Raw genomic sequence first — 17131 nt, forward strand, 5'->3', positions numbered from 1 at the left:
AAAATTAGCAACTTTTATTGTTAGAAACATTTAATACAATCTTAAAAAATCAAAATACAAGCTATTAGAGAGCTTATACAATCTTTTATAAAAAAAGAAAAAATACACACCCCATATCTTTCTTTAAGATCTTAAAAAGGGTAAAAACAACTTACGAATTTATTATCCAAACACTCAATTTTTTTAAAATAATAAAACGTAACAACTTATCAGACGTAAGATCTGATCATCTAATTATAATAAGTTCAGTCAAACGGGCTCTAAAGGAGGGAGTGCGACTAGACAAAATGGTATATCTTTGTAATTTCACAAATTAGAGGAGGGAGTGTTTAGTAATTTAGACACACCTAAGGGGCTTATTCATAATTAATCAAAAAACTTTTGATATTTCTTGATACAAGTGAAGGGTAGAGAGAGAGAGAGAGATATTTTCTTTCTTCCCCACTTGGAATCAAAACCCACAAACTTAAGGACAAAGCTTAGCACACTACACTGTAGTCATCGTACAAAGCTTAGTCACATGAAGTGTTAACATCATCTTTGGACCACCGCCCCACCACCACCCTCTCCCCCGACCGCTACCTCAGCCTGCCTCCTCCGCCCCCGCACGCCGAAAATAAAAACCCCCCTTTTTATAGCCCAAGAAAAAAGAAGAAAAAAAATGCCTCCGTTTATGTACTGTTAATTAAGACAGCAGCCATCACTCATTACCAGTAAGTATAATTAGTCTCCAGATTCTTCGGCAGATTGTCTCAGTGTACTTGAAACATTCCTCGGTGTTGTGTCTCTCACTACTCGCAACCAGCTTTTCTGTTTTTAACGGATTCTCTGCTCTCTGGGTTCAGAAAACCTTCCATTTATGGCGAAACCCTAGATCTGTGTCCCCCCCCACCCTATTGGTAAAAAGACACACTCTGCCCCTCTTCTTTCAATTAACACTGCAAGTTTGTCGATGTGTTTTTTTATTAATTTGTTCTTTTTTTTTGTTGTTCTTTCACTGCAGCATTTTGACAAACACCTGACATGCATTTTAGTTTATGTGTGTGTGTGTGTGTGTGAGTTTTTTTTAAGTGAGCTGTTTGACAGCAGCTTTTGTGGGTAGTGAGAAAAATCTCATCTTGAACCCTACTTTCCCCCATTTCCTAGAAAAGGGGGAAAAATAGAAAAAAAAAGAAAAAAGAATGTGAGAAAGAAGAAATGGGCTCAAATTTGTTCATTTTGTTTGTTACGGATGTATCTTTGCTAACTGCGATTATGTTTCAAAATTGTGGGTGCAGATTCTTGAAAAAGCAAAAAAAAAGAAATAGATACTGCCGATTAGTTTTCGTTCGAGAAGGGAAAGATGAGTGGAACAGCAGCACCAGTGATGGCTGTGGGAGTGGGAGGGGGTGAAATGGGGTACGGGGGGTTTACGCCCCCGTTCACAGCAATGCAGTGGCAAGAGCTTGAGCAGCAAGCCATGATATACAAGTACTTGGTCGCTGGCATGCCGGTCCCACCAGATCTTGTTATGCCCATTCGTCGTAGCTTAGAAGCACTCTCCGCCCGTTTCTTCAACCACCCCGCCAGTAATTATCTCGCCTTTTTTATTTTGTTTTATGTGTTTGCATTCATATAAATACATTCATTCGTAAAGAGATGATAAGTAATTGATCGAGTCCTGTCAAGAAAATATCTTTTTTAGGTAACGGGAGCAGTGTTACTCTCTCCGTTTCAATATAAGTGTTACTATTTCTTTTAAGTGTCACTTTTGAATTTCAAGGCATACTATTTTTTTATACCAATTTTGCCCTTTATCGTTGATTGTTCAAACTCATTAATTTGTACAACTAAAAGCTCATTTAATAGGTTTGTGAAAAGGGCAATTTGGGGCTTTTCCATTAAAAAGGAGTCTAGTTATTAGCTTTCTTAATCTGTACGTGTTTTACCTTTTTTGAAAACGAAGGGAGTAGGGTACTCTAGTGGTTTCAGGTTTGGATGCTTTATCTATTTCGGAATGTGATGAGCTTTTATCACAACAGATGATTTTCGGTGTTAGAAAAAATGTTCGACGGTTCAAAAGAAATGTGTGTCGCGTGATCAAGAATCGAGATATACGTTTTTCAGTTTCGCGATATTCATTTATACTATCTAACTTGGGAGAAAAAAATGGTTTTGCAGTGGGCTATTGTTCGTATTACGGGAAGAAATTCGATCCGGAGCCAGGAAGATGCCGAAGAACCGACGGGAAAAAATGGAGGTGCTCGAAAGATGCACACTCGGACTCGAAATACTGCGAGCGACACATGCACAGAGGTCGCAACCGTTCAAGAAAGCCTGTGGAATCAACCCAATCTAACACTACTTCTCAGTCCTTTTCGACTGCAATGTCGAACATCTCAACTAGTAACAACAACAACGGAAGCTTCTTAAGCAATGGTGCCGGAAGCTTCCAAGACATGCAGCCATTGTACTCTGCTGTTCGTTCGGAAGGACTGACTTTTGAGAGCAGTGTGAAGAAGCTGCAAATGGAAACTAATGCCTATGCTGCGATGGATAATAAGGACTTCAGGTATTTTCAGTTTTAGCTTAATCTTAATCGTACAAGGCCTTGTTTGATTAATTTAATTATCGGAAAGACTAGGAAAACGGGATGATGCCACTTTTCGACTTTCTCTGAAAAATTATTTACCGAAGAAACTAAAAATGCGATGATTGTTGTACGAGTGTAATTTGTTTGGTTCGTTCGTCTTTTGTTTGTTGAGTTAAAATGAATGTGTTTGATTCATAGAGATGTAGTTAGAAACTAAAGATTCACCGTAGTTACGAAAGAATGAAATTCGGAATTTAGGGTTTCTAAGTTGAAATACGTTTTTTGATGGTTTGTTAGATAAGATGTGATCGATATCGCAATTATTGCATTTAATGCTCTATACTATACAAATTCAATTAAACCGACTTCGGCTATATAATATATTTACTATATTACACGAAATATCGTTGCTCTTATTTGTGGAGCTGGATTTTATCTCGATCTCGAACTCTCCCGATCTCGAACTTACATTGCATATGTAGGTACATTCATGGACTGGCTACTGATGCGGATGACAGTAGTTTCTCTCCGGAAGCTTCTAGAAGCATGGGATTAGGTTCATCTGCAGGCAGCAGCAGCAGCACATGGCGTCTGACGCCTTCTCAGTATTCGTCGAGCTCCCTTTTCAAGCAGAGATCCGATCCTCCGCTGCTGGACCACCATTACTCCCCTGCTCCACAAACTATGCCGGCTCGTGGCTTCCACTCCACCGATATCAACTTCTCGAAACCAAACCAGCAGCAGCATTGCTTCTTCGGGAGTGATAATAACGGGATAGGAATGAAACAGGAGAATCAGCAACAACAACCTGTGCATCTTTTCTTCAGTGAGTGGCCCACAACTAAGGAATCTCAGTCGAATCTCGACGAGGAAGGATCCAATCCGAGTGTGTTTTCGTCTACTCAGCTCTCTATCTCGATTCCTAGTGCCTCTTCTAGTTTCTCTTCAAGGAGTGCTTACTCTGCTAACGGTTAGTAAATATTTGAATTTTTTTTCTCGGATTTGGATTTTCGTAAAATAAAATAAAAAATTGGATATATATATATATATTCCAATGCCGATAAAAATTAAAAAAATCGGATTTGGAATGAAAAATATTGTTCCGAAATTGGAGAAATTTGGATCGGAATTGGATATTTCTTTCCAATTTCCACCACCTCCCCCTGTATTTATGCCTATTGTCGAAAATATGTGTCTTTTGTTTATATTTGTTAGCATAATCCCTAGCATTATCGAAAATCAAAGACGAATGGTGGTACCCTTTGGAGCTCACTGTTTTAGGGTTTATGCTAATAAAAAGGGTAGTTTACTCTAATTGTTTAAAGAATTCCCCTTGCAAATATTAGCAGAATAAAAACCTAGGCAAATTACGGCCACCTCTTGAGATATGGCCAAATTACAAAAAAAAAACCTCTTGTTTGGGTAATTACAGCCACCCCTCTCCTTTTGAAGTTTTTTTACATAAAATTTATGTAATTCGGTTATTCACCGAACCAAATCGTATATTCAGTTCGGTAAACGGTATGAAATGTTGGCGTACCGAAATTTCGTTTGGTTTTACCGATTTAACATCCCTAAATTTACCGCTGGAAGGGTAGTTTCGTAAGATAATACATAGTTGAGGGAGTGGCTCGAGGAAGTGTTTTTTTTAATAAATATTTATAGCACGAGGAAGTGTTTTGCAACTAGTGTACTAATACGAACTTTCTGTGATGTTGATTGATACCCAGATGATTGAAGGTGGATGGATGATTAGAAAAAAATTGAAGTCAAATCGAACTTTGCTGCTTGTTGATTCGTGTATTTGAAGAAAGAACGGTTACGTTGTGATTTGTTTTGTACGAGGTTTGTGTACTGTAATAAGTGTGTGACTTGTGATGTTTTGATTTGTCTGTCATTTGTTTTCAGCAATTTTCTCTCGAGTGGAACTGCATATGTTATGTTGTTGGATTGATGCTTTGTTTTGAATTCTTCTTCTTGAATAAATGTACTCTAATCACTTTTTTTGCTTATTCCACTATATCTATATGCTTATTCAATTTACGGTAAATTACGGCCACCTCACCCCACCCTTGAGATAAAAGGTTAAATTACGAAAAAAAACCTCTTCTTTTTGGGGGTAATCGCAACCACCAGGTCACTATAAATCATCTTACGTATCCAGTCTTGCCGTATCAAATTTAACGGAATCTTTTAGATTCTGTGAAATATTCTTTAGTTTGTACTGGTTTTTATATGAAAAAAGGCCCCAAAAGAAACATCTTACGATCATCACAGGTGGTAAAAGTCCAATGTTTTGAAAACCGGACCGGACCGGCCGGTCCGACCGGTTTAACCGCGAACCGGCGGCGGACACGGTCCGGTTTGAGGTGAAAACCCGGAAAGTTGTAAAAACCGGGTCGGTGTGTAGCGAACCGGAAATTCTCCGGTTGAACCGGACAAAACCGTACAAAACCGGGAAAGAAAACCGGTTTAATATTGTAAAAAGAAAAAAAGAAAGAGACAAAAATATAAACTTCTCCATTAGGTGTGCTGAGTTCTGATTAGGTCATTGATAACGGTCGGTGGGGATCTGTAGAAAAATTAAGGAAGAAAGGAGAGAGGAAAAAAAGAAAAAAAACTGCAGAAATGTTGAACAGATCTGAGGAGATCGGAAAGAGCAGAAAAACTGATAGAGAAAGGAGGCTGTAGTAAAATATTAGGGTTTTGGTTTGAGGTGTAATTACAACTATTTATCTTGAAGCCCTCGTATAACATTTAATACTAAGTTTTCAAATGCACTGAAGAAGTCCATGAGACTATGAACATTAAATTATGTATTCGTGGGGTTTGGAATTTACCCCAAATTTATGCTTCAATTTTAATTTAATTTTAGTTAAGTTAAAAAAATTATTGTGAATTAATAATGAATTTAATTAGAATATTCAGGTAGATATTTAATAATAATAAATGTATTTATATTTACAGAGTAGTAACTTATTATTATGTATATAAATAATTTAAAATAAAAAAATAAAAAAACCCGGTTGAACCTCGGTTGGACCGGTCCAACCGTGACCCACTGACTTGTCCGGTTCAATGTCCGGTCCGGTTTTAAAAACATTGGGTAAAACGGGTACAAACTAGAGAATGTTGCATATAATCTAGAAGATTCCATTAAATTCAATACCATAAGAATGCACGTGTAAGGGAATTCATAGTTGAGGGGTTTGCTGTAATTTACCTACATTTTATACACCATTTGACACTAAATATAGTACCAATCCTGGATTTTAAAAACAAAATAGGATCAATTGGTTTTAAATATATATATTTACGGATATTTGTTTGGATAAACTTTAAATAATAATTAAATAAGTGCTTACAAACATTACAAAGTTCAACAACTCTGCCTTCTACTCCATCTCTCATTGAACTTAGTTCTGCCAAAACAATACTCAAATCAAATCTAACACAGATAACAACAAAAAATAATAATTAAATAAATAAAAAACCTCGAAAAAGATTACTAGACGATACCGAATTTCAGCAGAAACTTCCCCTGGTTACAGTCGAACATTTCGCTCAAGCTACAACGTACATCTTTCCGTTTCAACATTTTCTGCCTCGACTCCAATCTCTTCTTCAAACCATGCCTAAAGAAATCCGGATATTCAGCCACCTCATCGATTCCCCTTCCCATCACCTCTTTCAAGAACCGAATCCTCGGCCCTAAAGAATTACTCGCACTCTTAATCAAAACCGGTGGATAACCACCCACCAAAGCCGCCACCTGTCCAGAATCAAACCCACACGATTTAAGGTACTCGGCGTTTGGTTTAAGAATCTTCTCCACATCCCTACACAAAACTTCCGGAAAGTTCATCGCCACCCCTTTTAACTGATTTTCCGTTAAACCCAATGACTTCAAAAACTCCAAAGTGGGGCGAAGCCGTTTTTCGACACTATAGCCCATAATGAACGGATGCTTCACCATAACTCTACCGATCGCACCCCCGTCTTTGGTCAAACCCGTGTCAGCAAGAAAGTCAACTATCTTCGAAAGCTTTGTTTCGATGCTGTAACTAACGATTCTAGGGTTTAAGAGTATCATTTTGCCTAATTGTTTCTCGGGTGCGCCTAGAGCTTCGAAGAACGCAAGAAGCGGGCAGAGTTTCTCTTCGAGGCTGTGGAGGAGTATGTGCGGGAATTTCGTTATGGCGGAAGCTACTTCTTTCGGTTTCGTCTCGAGTGATGTGAGGCAGTTGACCATTGGCACGAGTTTCTCGTGCAGATCGAGGGTTAGGATTTTGGGGCATTTCCCGAGTATCGTAGGGAGTTTTCTCTCTTGTATGCCGATGCTTTTCAGGTAATCCCAATTCTCGGAGGCTTTCTCTCGATTGACGTCTTCGAGGCGCTTGCATTTCTTCGACATTTCTTGTATGCTTTTATCGTCGAAGCCTCTGTCTTTGAAGAACCACATTATGCCATTGCTTTGGCAATTTGTCTCCATAACTTCATATAAAAAAATTAACCTCTAGATAAGAACTTCAGGCAAAAATGCTATAGTTTATAGATAAGATAATTTGTGCGATAAATTCAACACCAATCAAGCAAATTCGTTAAATAAATTCGCTGCGAATTGTACGGACATTTTTCCAATTGAAAACGGGCAAATTGACACCGTCTAATTTCATGATCTCCCAGAACTCAATTTCAGTTTTTTGCAGAATAATTAGGGTTTAATAACATTTTCGACAAAATTTCAGTAATTTATAGTAAATTAGAGATAAACGAAAGCGAAAATCAAAGCAGAGAAAAGAGGGAAGAAGGGTAACCTGGGGCTTGGAAGGAGGAGCTCTTCCGAGAACTGGTGGCTTGTGAATGGCTGCACTTCTCTCTCCTCTCTCCTCTCTCTCTCTAGCTCTCTCTACTGTCGTTTCTCCATGAAAATTATACCGTTGTTTTTATAGAATTTATGACATTATCCATTCACCCTAAATATAATGTTAAATTATAATTTGAACTATACAAACAATTTTTTTATTTTTTTTTACAATAATGTAATAATTGTAAATAATATACTTAGAGCTCGTTTGATTGCCAAAATATGATTAGCTACAAAGTTATTCGATTTTAGGATAATTTTGTTGACGTCAATTTTCTCACGAAGAGTTTTCTGAGAAAATCGGACAAAATATGATATAAAATCCAAGAAAGTGTCCGTATAAGAGTTGCGTGAAGAAACAAGACGATCGAATTGTGTACAAGAACTACTTAAGTTTTAAAGACGCAGCCTTTAATATTTTAATAAGTCCTATTAATGTGAACTATAAATCTAAACTCTTATTTGAAAGTTCTCATGTATGTAGATCATTTTTGTGACCGAACCATATTAATTTCTGGTGTTATCCTAACAAGTAAACTGTTAAAGTTAAATAAAATCCTCAAAAAATCAAAATAAGAGCATATTTTTCCAAAATTACACCCACATTATTCTTATTACCTTTCAATCCCTTTTCTTTTTCCTCTCGGATTTAAATGATTAATTTATTTAATCTATTAAAGTAAATTACATCCAACTAGTATTTCACCCGTGCGTTGCACGGATGTCAGTTTTGAATTGAGACAATAATAATAATACGAAAACAACTATCTCTTTATAAAACACGAATGCAAGTAAAACAAAATGGAAGGAAATAAAAAAAACATAAACTTTATCCCTTAATTTTGAGTTGTAACATGTGAAATTTAATTAAATATTACAAAGAAGAAAACGCGGAGCGCGCAAAACACGATATGAAGATTAAGTGAAATTATTTTAAACAGATGGTATAAATCTATTTCGTGGAATGCAGTCTACTACACCATGTCAATCTTCTACAAAATAACTAACTTAACAACAAACACGGTAGTAGAGAAGTAACACAATAGATATTCAAATTAAATAACCTGCAAGTTTATTACAAATGACGTTAAATTAGTGATGCACATTACTCAAACAACAATACAACTTATAAATATTACAAAAGAGATACGATGTATACGTCATTATTGATACCAATGCTGATACCAATACGGATACCAATACTGATACCAATATTGATACTAATATCGATACTAATACTGATACTAATTAATATCGATACTAATACTAATACTAATACAAATAGTAATACTAATACTAATACTAATATACTGATACCAATACTATTACTAATCGTAATCCTACAAATACTAATACGAATACCAATACTAATGATACCAATATTAATATTAATATTAATACTAATGCTAATGCTAATACTAATACTAATACTAATACTAATACTAATACTAATACTAATACTAATATTAATATTAATATTAATACTGATATTGATACTGATATTCGTACTGATACTCGTACTAATACTCATACTTATATTGATACTGATATTAATATTAATAGTAATACTAATACTAATACTGACACTAAGACTAATATAATACCAATACTCATACCCATACTGATACTACTGCTAATACTAACAATAAGACTAATATGTATATTAATACTAATAATATTTCTAATACTAATACTAATACAAATACTAATACTAATATCAATACTAATGTTAATAATGATACATACTAATATCAATGCTAATGCTAATACTAATACTAATATTGATATTGATACCGATATTCGTACTGATACTCGTACTAATACTCATACTCATACTGTGATATTATACTAATACTAATACTAATACTAATACTAATACTAATACTAATATTAATACTAATATACTAATACTAATACTAATACTAATACTAATACTAATACTAATACTAATACTAATACTAATACTAATACTAATACTAATACTAATACTAATACTAATACTAATACTAATACTAATACTATTACTAATACTAATAGTAATACCAATACTAATACTAATACTAATACTAATACTAATACTAATACTAATACTAATACTAATACTAATACTAATACTAATACTAATACTAATACTAATACTAATATTAATACTAATACCAATACCAATACCAATAATAATACTAATACCAATACCAATAATACTACTAATAATAGTACTAATAATAATACTAATAATAATATTGATACTGATACTGATACTGATACTGATACTGATACTGATACTTATACTGATACTGATATTGATATTAATACTAATACTAATACTAATACTAATACTAATACTAATACTAATACGCATACTAATACTGATACTCCTATTAATATTAATGCTATTACCAATACTATGTTAATATGCTAATCCTAATATTCTGATGTATACTAATGCTAATGCTAATATGAATATGATAATCCTAATGCTGATGTTAATCATTATTGTAATCCTAATATTATCCAAATTTTTATCTTATTCATAATCTTATTCCTAACACTAATCATAATTATATCCTTATCCTAATCTTAATTATAATCATAATCTTAATCCTAATACTAATCATAATCCTAATACTAATACTAATAGTAGTACTAATCATAATATTAATACAATCCTATACTAATATTAATCATAATCATAATCCTAATCCTAATACTAATACTAATTCTAATTTTATATTAATCATAATTATAATTTGAATCGGAGTCCTAATATTAATACTAATACAAAAACATATATTCCATATATTAGAAATTAATATTTAATTATGTTATCAAATTGACATTAATATTTTTTTTCAATATTATCAGTGTATAAGCAAATATTAACACATAGAAAGAACAATAATCTTGGATAAATTGCAAAAATCACCCTAAACTTAGGATAAATTACGAAAAGCCCCCACATGTCGGTAATTACAGAGATCACCCTAATGTTTGTTTATGTCTTACATGATCTCCTTATGGTGTAATTTTTATGGAATCTTTTTTATTCCATGTAATATCCTAGAAAATGTGGATTCTACCCCTGCAACGTGACATTTCTTTTATCCTATTGTTTAAATAAAAAAATTACCCACATGTAGGGGTGAGCAAGTCGAACCCATCAACCCGCTACACCCGTCAAACCCGTGAAAAACCGCCCCGTTGGGACCGGACGGATAGATTCATCCAAAGGATTGGGTCCTAAAATGGTGAAGAACCGTGGGTTTTGGTCTTAGATGGGTTCAATTTTTTTTAATACCCGTGAAACCCGTCCCGCCCCGCCATACAAAACGACGTCGTTTTGCTTACATTTTATAGTATAATAAATTAATAGTATTAATGAATAAATAAAGTATCTCTAGTGTATCAAATACATAAATCAACTAAACTATAATTGTGGAAGTAATAGCTTTAAAGATTAGGCTTTTGAGATCCTACACCGGGTGAAATACACCGGGTAGATCTCTACCATTCATATACACACAAACACACACACACACACCCACATTGGTATGTGTAGATCAACGGTAAAAAATCACCTGGTGTAACCTTCACCGGGTGTAGGATAGATAAAACCTAAAAATTATGAAAATCCCTAAGAAAATGTTGGAAAAACGATATATACAACGGTCAACACACGGCAGAAAAAAAAAGGAAGAAAATGGTGTTGAATGGAGCTGAATAGCGTTGGTTATGCTTGAAAAGGCTGTATTTATTTTATTAAATTTTATCTTTTAAGTTATGAATTAGTTACTTTTAGTTTTATAGTATTTTTTTATTTTCTCTTGACATTTACATTATTTATGTTTGGTTTGAATTTAAGATTTTAGGTTATTCATTTTAGTTTCTAATTATTCTCTCAAAAAACTTATAAATTATATATATAAAAAAAAATAGTTTAGACGATAACGGGTTTCGACCCCTGAAGGTTGGGTCCTACTACAAACCCACCATGGACCCGTCTATCGTAAACCCGTTAAAAACCCACAAGTTTGGTTCTTCAAAATTAAGAACCGTTGTTTGACGGGACGAGGGCGGGTTTTGATAGAACCCGCGGGTTTATGTCCCGCGCACACCCCTACCCACATGGGAGGTAATGGTAATACTAAAAAATTGTGAATGTGTTATTTAAGAAGAATAAATATTTCGTGTAAAGTCCCCGAAAAGATAAATATCAAAATTAAATATTAAATATCAAATAAATATTTGCAAACTCATTTTGATACTTTTGGGGATGAAATTGCTCTAAATATGTACCTAATAATATATATCGGTGTTATAGTGGAATATAGTATATAGTACATACGATCATTATATATCTTAAACATACCAATTGATATTTTTAATCTTTGGTATTAAATAAAGCGAATAAACTAATTTAATACCAAAAATTTAGAATAACATTGTTATGTTTTGAAATATATAAAATAGGTTTGTTTATTTGTTATCAGTTGATTAAACTTAACTTTTATTATTCAATTTATTAGTATTATGAGAAGTTTTTTTTTAATTAGTATATAATTAGAAGTGTCAAAACAGTTATAAATTATTACTTTTATTATTCAATTTATTAGTATTGTGAGAAGTTTTTTTTTTAATTAGTATATAATTAGAAGTGTCAAATCAGTTATAAAAGTTTTTGTCAGTGCATCAATGAATAGAATAGAAAAATTAAAACATTAACATGAAATTCATTTTCAATATGGTAAAAAAATTGGTAGTTTATTGTACACACCGCGGGAGAAAAAGACAGTGTGGATTACCGCAATATAGTAAATTCAAACATGTATTTTTTTTATATACATATAATACTAATATATAATAAATTAGGAAAAAAGAAAAGACATATTCTTTCATCATGGTCATATATATAAAATATATAAAACCAAATTATTTAACCTACAATATTTTTTAAAATCCATATCCAACTTTATGAATTAACATACAAAATTTCTGTTACAACACAGTCATGCAATTATAATGACTGCCATTTAAAATTTTAAAATAAATAGACAACGACCATATAAGAAATGTGAATTTAAATTTCACGAATCACAACAGTAATAATGGACACAAATCATGTCATGCAATTCACATAACATTGTTTATATTAATTGTAGATAATTAAATAAGTGTTATATATATATATATATATATATATATATATATATATATATATATATATATATATATATATATATATATATATATATATATATATGCAAGTAAACATAAATTTAAGGATTACACTTATATATTCAAATGACGAAAATGACATATTAAAACATCGTTCACTAAAATAAAGTGAAATAAAATAATTCAAAATTAACACAGAATGTTACTATTTATAAATACAAAAGGATACACAAAAATTAAAAACATGTTATGAATCAAATGTGAATGAATGTAAAAACTGAAATTGGAAAAAAATAAGTAAAACAAATTACGATAATCATTAAAAAAAAATTCAAGCAATAGAACAATGAAACGATATAGGTAAGAAAAAGAAAAGAAGCACTCACTCATACATTTATTTTGAATAAAATAGAATAATGTGATGATTGATGGTATTGTACAGTTTATTTATATAGTCCTGTTTGCACGATGAAAAAAGAAACTACAAATTGAATATGGTAATGCTATCAATAACATTAAAAGAAATATATATGGACACATTTTTTAATTTGAAATTATTGGAAAATAATAAAAAATCCGGTGAAAAAAAAAGAGAGGAATAAAATGGAACAAAAAATCCGGAAAATAATATGGTAAATAAAAGTCAATAAAGTCTATTATGAGAAATGGACATATGACTTCCTTATTGGTAAGATTTGATGATCATTTTTATAATTAATGAGAGATGGATTAATGGTAATACTACCTAATTATGTAAATGACGTGGAATGTAAATAATAGAAATTGATGACATGTTTTTTGATATTTATTTCCACCAATCAAATTGACACATAGGATGAAATTGGGGACATGTCACATAATGAAATTGACAAATGTCAATCAATTAGGCATGCAATTCAACTTTTATATATTATATAGATTAAACCCTTCATTTATTAGAACATGTTTAAAAATAAATAATATAGAATGCCAAGGCTTTGAGTGAGGCTTACACGATAACTGCAGATATCTCAAAAATTGCAAACTGTAATTACACAATTTTACAATAAAGGGATTTACAATTAGTCAATTATAACATCATCTGCAGAAAGTACTCAACAAGATCAGAAATTGAAGAAGATATAGATACCCTTTTTCTTCTCATAATTACAGAAAAAAAAAAGAGAAAAAGAAAACGAGGATTTTTAACTCATGGGATCAGTCTCGATATTACAATCCCTGCCGTGTTTGTCAATTCTTCGGACCTGCAAGAACGCAAATGTCATTCACCCGTGTGTCTTGATCAGAGAAGAAAACTATAATTTTTTCGTTTAACCAAAAAATAATCTCGAAAACACGAGCCAATTCGGAAGAGAGAGAAAAAAAGACAAGTAATACATTGTTCATGTGATCAATTCATTGCAATTCAACTACAGTTATAATTCACTTAAGAAAACGGGAAACAAGAATCGTTAGTAGTAGTAAATTATCAGTGGCATTACCGTTATTTGTAAATAAGTGCTCTCGGAGTCTCTGTAAATGATCAGCGACGTGCTTAGAATTCGCAACCAACATACTTCTTATGTCCGGCAAATCTATTTTCAAACTTTGAATCTCGAAGCTGGAAAACGAAGAACATAGATTTTGTCGTATATCAGAGACTCGAGATCCAAATCCACCCCAGCTATCTCCTGCACGAAGTAAACCTCTACCTCGAGCAACGTCTAATGCACCTCTACTCGTAACCATAAAAGCTACAACAACAAAAAAAAAAAAATAAAAAAAATTAACAACAATTCAATCATTACTTCAATTTTACAAAAATCATTTTACTGTATTTCGATCTTGGATCAAGCTACTGTAGAAGATTAGAAATTTTGTGTGCTTACAAGTGAAAAATGATATGAACTAATCAGTGGCGGAGCCACAATAGGGCTAAAGGGGGTCATGGCCCCCCAACATTTCTCAATCCCTTTTTATTTTATATAGACATATAATTTTATTTTTTTTGTGTATAGTAGCATTAACGGCACACCCTATAATGCATTCGGCCCCCAAACATAGAATCCTGATGAACATGATAATACTCGATAAATTAATAACTTCGCTTAAATAATAAATTATTTTGATCCCAACTTGGTGAGAACGTGCTAAATTATTAACTCGATAATTTAATATTTCGCTAAATTAATAGAATTTCACTCGTCCCGACTGTAATAATTTATAGAGTTTTAACTGTATATATACACACATACACACATATACAGATAGATATACCATTATGGGGGGCATGTAAGAGGTAATTGGCTGGAAGACCAATGCCGAGGCCGAGGAAAGTGATTCCGATGCTAAAGCCGGCACCGCAACCGGCTCCGACGTAACCGATTACTTCGGGGCCGAAACCCGGGCCCCACCCTACACCGCAACCAATCCCTAATCCAATCCCCCAAAATGCTCCGGATGTTGGATGCACTGGATTCCACCTCTCGTATCTTTTGAATATACTCTTTATTATCATATCCACCTGCAATTAAAAAAAAATAATAAGAAAATGGGAGAAATTAAAAAATCGTTACATACACAAATATATATCTATATGTATATTATATGCAACATGCAAACGCCCAGCATCGAACACCTGAAATCAACGAACAATTTGTAATGAAATCGATCCTTCGATCCGGACGAAAATTCCATCTCAACACGAAAAAAACATAAAATTAAATCAGATTTTATGATAATTTAAATCAGAGATTTTGGGAATAATTATTAATAAGAGAAACGAAAACGAAAGTGGAATTGAAAAGGATTTTGGGTGTACTTGCGATTGAGCAGAAACGAGAGTGAGCTTCATTCGAAAATGGATAATATTTGAGAGGAGATACGGATACCGTTTTTTTTATTTGGTACGGGTACGGGTTCGGGTTCGGGTCCGGGTTCTGGGCCGGGTTAGGATTGATAGTGATTGGGTGATCTGGGTCGGGGTTAGGTTAGGCCTTTTAGTGATTGGGTAATGGGTTGAAAATTTGGAGTTGGAGTTATTCGAATTTTGCTGATTATTACAAGTTTTAACATTAAACGAAAATTTTAATTTTAAATCCCTCATATTTTAAAACATCACAAAGACACCCCTAATATTTTAATTTTTAATTAAAAATTTAATTCAAACTTGTCAAATAGTATTTTCAATTTGTAGAAATACCATTTTTAACAGAAAAATAAGTAATACTAGGGTAAATTATGAAAACCTGCCACATGTCCGTAATCATCAAATTTCCCCCCGACGTTTCTTTTCGTCTTACATCCACCCCCTTACAGTATGATTTTTCACGTGATCTTTTGTTTTTTTTTATATTCACCAAAGTATGCCGATACCACCCTTAAGAGCAACCTCTTAAATGGAGGTGGCGATTGATATACCTTCTACAATAACTTTTTTTCATTAATGTCACATTCCAATGTCAGTAGACTTCCTAGATTGTTAATATGAACCATCATAGCATATATAGACACATTTTTAAACAATATGCATGGCTAGTTTCAATCTGGCATTTTTTGAAAAATATTTCCTAGAATAAGAAAGATTACATAAACAATCACACCTTAAGGAAATCGGTGTAAGACAGAAACAAGGATGAAAAAGATTTTTTTAATTGCGGTATGTAAAAGTGTTTTTCGTAATAAATTCAGGGTTTTTTTTCGTAATTTAGCCTTAAATTTAAATTGTGAAAAGTGAAGCATATAATGAAATCCTTGGGAATAGGGAAAGAATTTCTAAGTAGAGGCATCCACCCCCTATACTTTACAGATTGATGATCGCCAATTTGCTTTTTGTAATAAATCACTTTTCTTTGGTTTCTTGTCATTCATATTTTGCTTACAACATTCCAAACGTTACAAGAAAGCCTAATATTGCACTTTTGTTTTATATATATATATTGTTCCCTAATTTAATCTTTATGCCTTGATTTTTTTTTTAGTAGATTTTGTGGGTCTTTTTTATTTGACTACTTTAACTTCAAACATACATTGCTAATTCAAAATTAAAATAATGAAAAAATAAGTCAAATTTATTCGATATTCAACACAAAATTGTTTGTTAGTTCGTCCGAAAACAGACTGTATGTTTATTTGCTCAATAAGATATGAGAACTGAAGGATTGTTTACATGCTACATCCGATGAAGACTAAACTGTTGATCTACACACACCAATGCAGATGTTTGTTTGTGTGCATATGAATGGTGAAAGTTATCCAATGTAGCATAATATAAACCAGAACGCGATTGAAGTCATCATGATCTGGAAAGTAAATAAAATTACGATATATACATATAAATAAAGATAAATTACTTAAAATTTATGAATGTTTGGTTCAATTCAAACTTGTTCAATCTCAATTTAAATTAATAACTATGTGGAATATTCAAACAAATAATATATTCAACTCCATTCATTAATTTACACACCTAGTACAAACTAAATAATTAATGTAACAAGTGCTTGTTTCAATGGCTATGACAAATTCACACATCTTGAATG

The 17131-nt window shown here is 32.5% G+C and overlaps 3 protein-coding genes across 8 annotated transcripts; 1 reads left to right on the forward strand and 2 right to left on the reverse strand.

The window, feature by feature from the left end:
• Window positions 1-404: 404 nt before the first annotated feature.
• Window positions 405-4584, forward strand: LOC105967092 (growth-regulating factor 4). 4 transcript variants are annotated; one of them, XM_088817859.1, is made up of 6 exons: window positions 482-839; window positions 1278-1568; window positions 2161-2551; window positions 3055-3542; window positions 4303-4317; window positions 4355-4536. In XM_088817859.1, the coding sequence occupies exons 2-5, from the start codon at window positions 1343-1345 to the stop codon at window positions 4308-4310; spliced, it is 1113 nt and encodes a 370-aa protein (XP_088673985.1). In that variant the 5' UTR covers window positions 482-839; window positions 1278-1342; the 3' UTR covers window positions 4311-4317; window positions 4355-4536. The 4 variants fall into 4 exon arrangements, 3 of the variants coding, with proteins under 3 accessions (XP_088673983.1, XP_088673984.1, XP_088673985.1); XM_088817857.1 differs by having other exon boundaries at window positions 405-899; window positions 4303-4584; XM_088817858.1 differs by having other exon boundaries at window positions 413-839; window positions 4303-4584.
• Window positions 4585-5679: 1095 nt separating this feature from the next.
• PDE191 (Mitochondrial transcription termination factor family protein) lies at window positions 5680-7519 on the reverse strand. Of its 2 annotated transcripts, XM_088817860.1 has the most exons (3): window positions 7390-7519; window positions 6092-7066; window positions 5680-5994 (listed from the first exon to the last, which is right to left on the reverse strand). In XM_088817860.1, exons 2-3 carry the CDS (start codon window positions 7062-7064, stop codon window positions 5792-5794), a joined length of 1176 nt encoding a protein of 391 aa, XP_088673986.1. In that variant the 5' UTR covers window positions 7065-7066; window positions 7390-7519; the 3' UTR covers window positions 5680-5791. The 2 variants fall into 2 exon arrangements, with proteins under 2 accessions (XP_088673986.1, XP_012847105.2); XM_012991651.2 differs by having other exon boundaries at window positions 5895-7066.
• A 6080-nt stretch (window positions 7520-13599) lies between these two features.
• On the reverse strand, window positions 13600-15448 carry LOC105967094 (Putative membrane lipoprotein). 2 transcript variants are annotated; one of them, XM_088817861.1, is made up of 5 exons: window positions 15412-15448; window positions 15229-15287; window positions 14868-15114; window positions 14093-14344; window positions 13600-13855 (listed from the first exon to the last, which is right to left on the reverse strand). In XM_088817861.1, exons 3-5 carry the CDS (start codon window positions 15106-15108, stop codon window positions 13842-13844), a joined length of 507 nt encoding a protein of 168 aa, XP_088673987.1. In that variant the 5' UTR covers window positions 15109-15114; window positions 15229-15287; window positions 15412-15448; the 3' UTR covers window positions 13600-13841. The 2 variants fall into 2 exon arrangements, with proteins under 2 accessions (XP_088673987.1, XP_012847109.2); XM_012991655.2 differs by lacking the exon at window positions 15412-15448 and having other exon boundaries at window positions 15229-15378.
• Between the last annotated feature and the right edge of the window lie 1683 nt (window positions 15449-17131).

This window comes from Erythranthe guttata, chromosome 5 (genome assembly GCF_056151865.1).
Source record: "Erythranthe guttata isolate IM_541 chromosome 5, IM_541, whole genome shotgun sequence".
NCBI classification, from domain to species: Eukaryota; Viridiplantae; Streptophyta; class Magnoliopsida; order Lamiales; family Phrymaceae; genus Erythranthe; species Erythranthe guttata.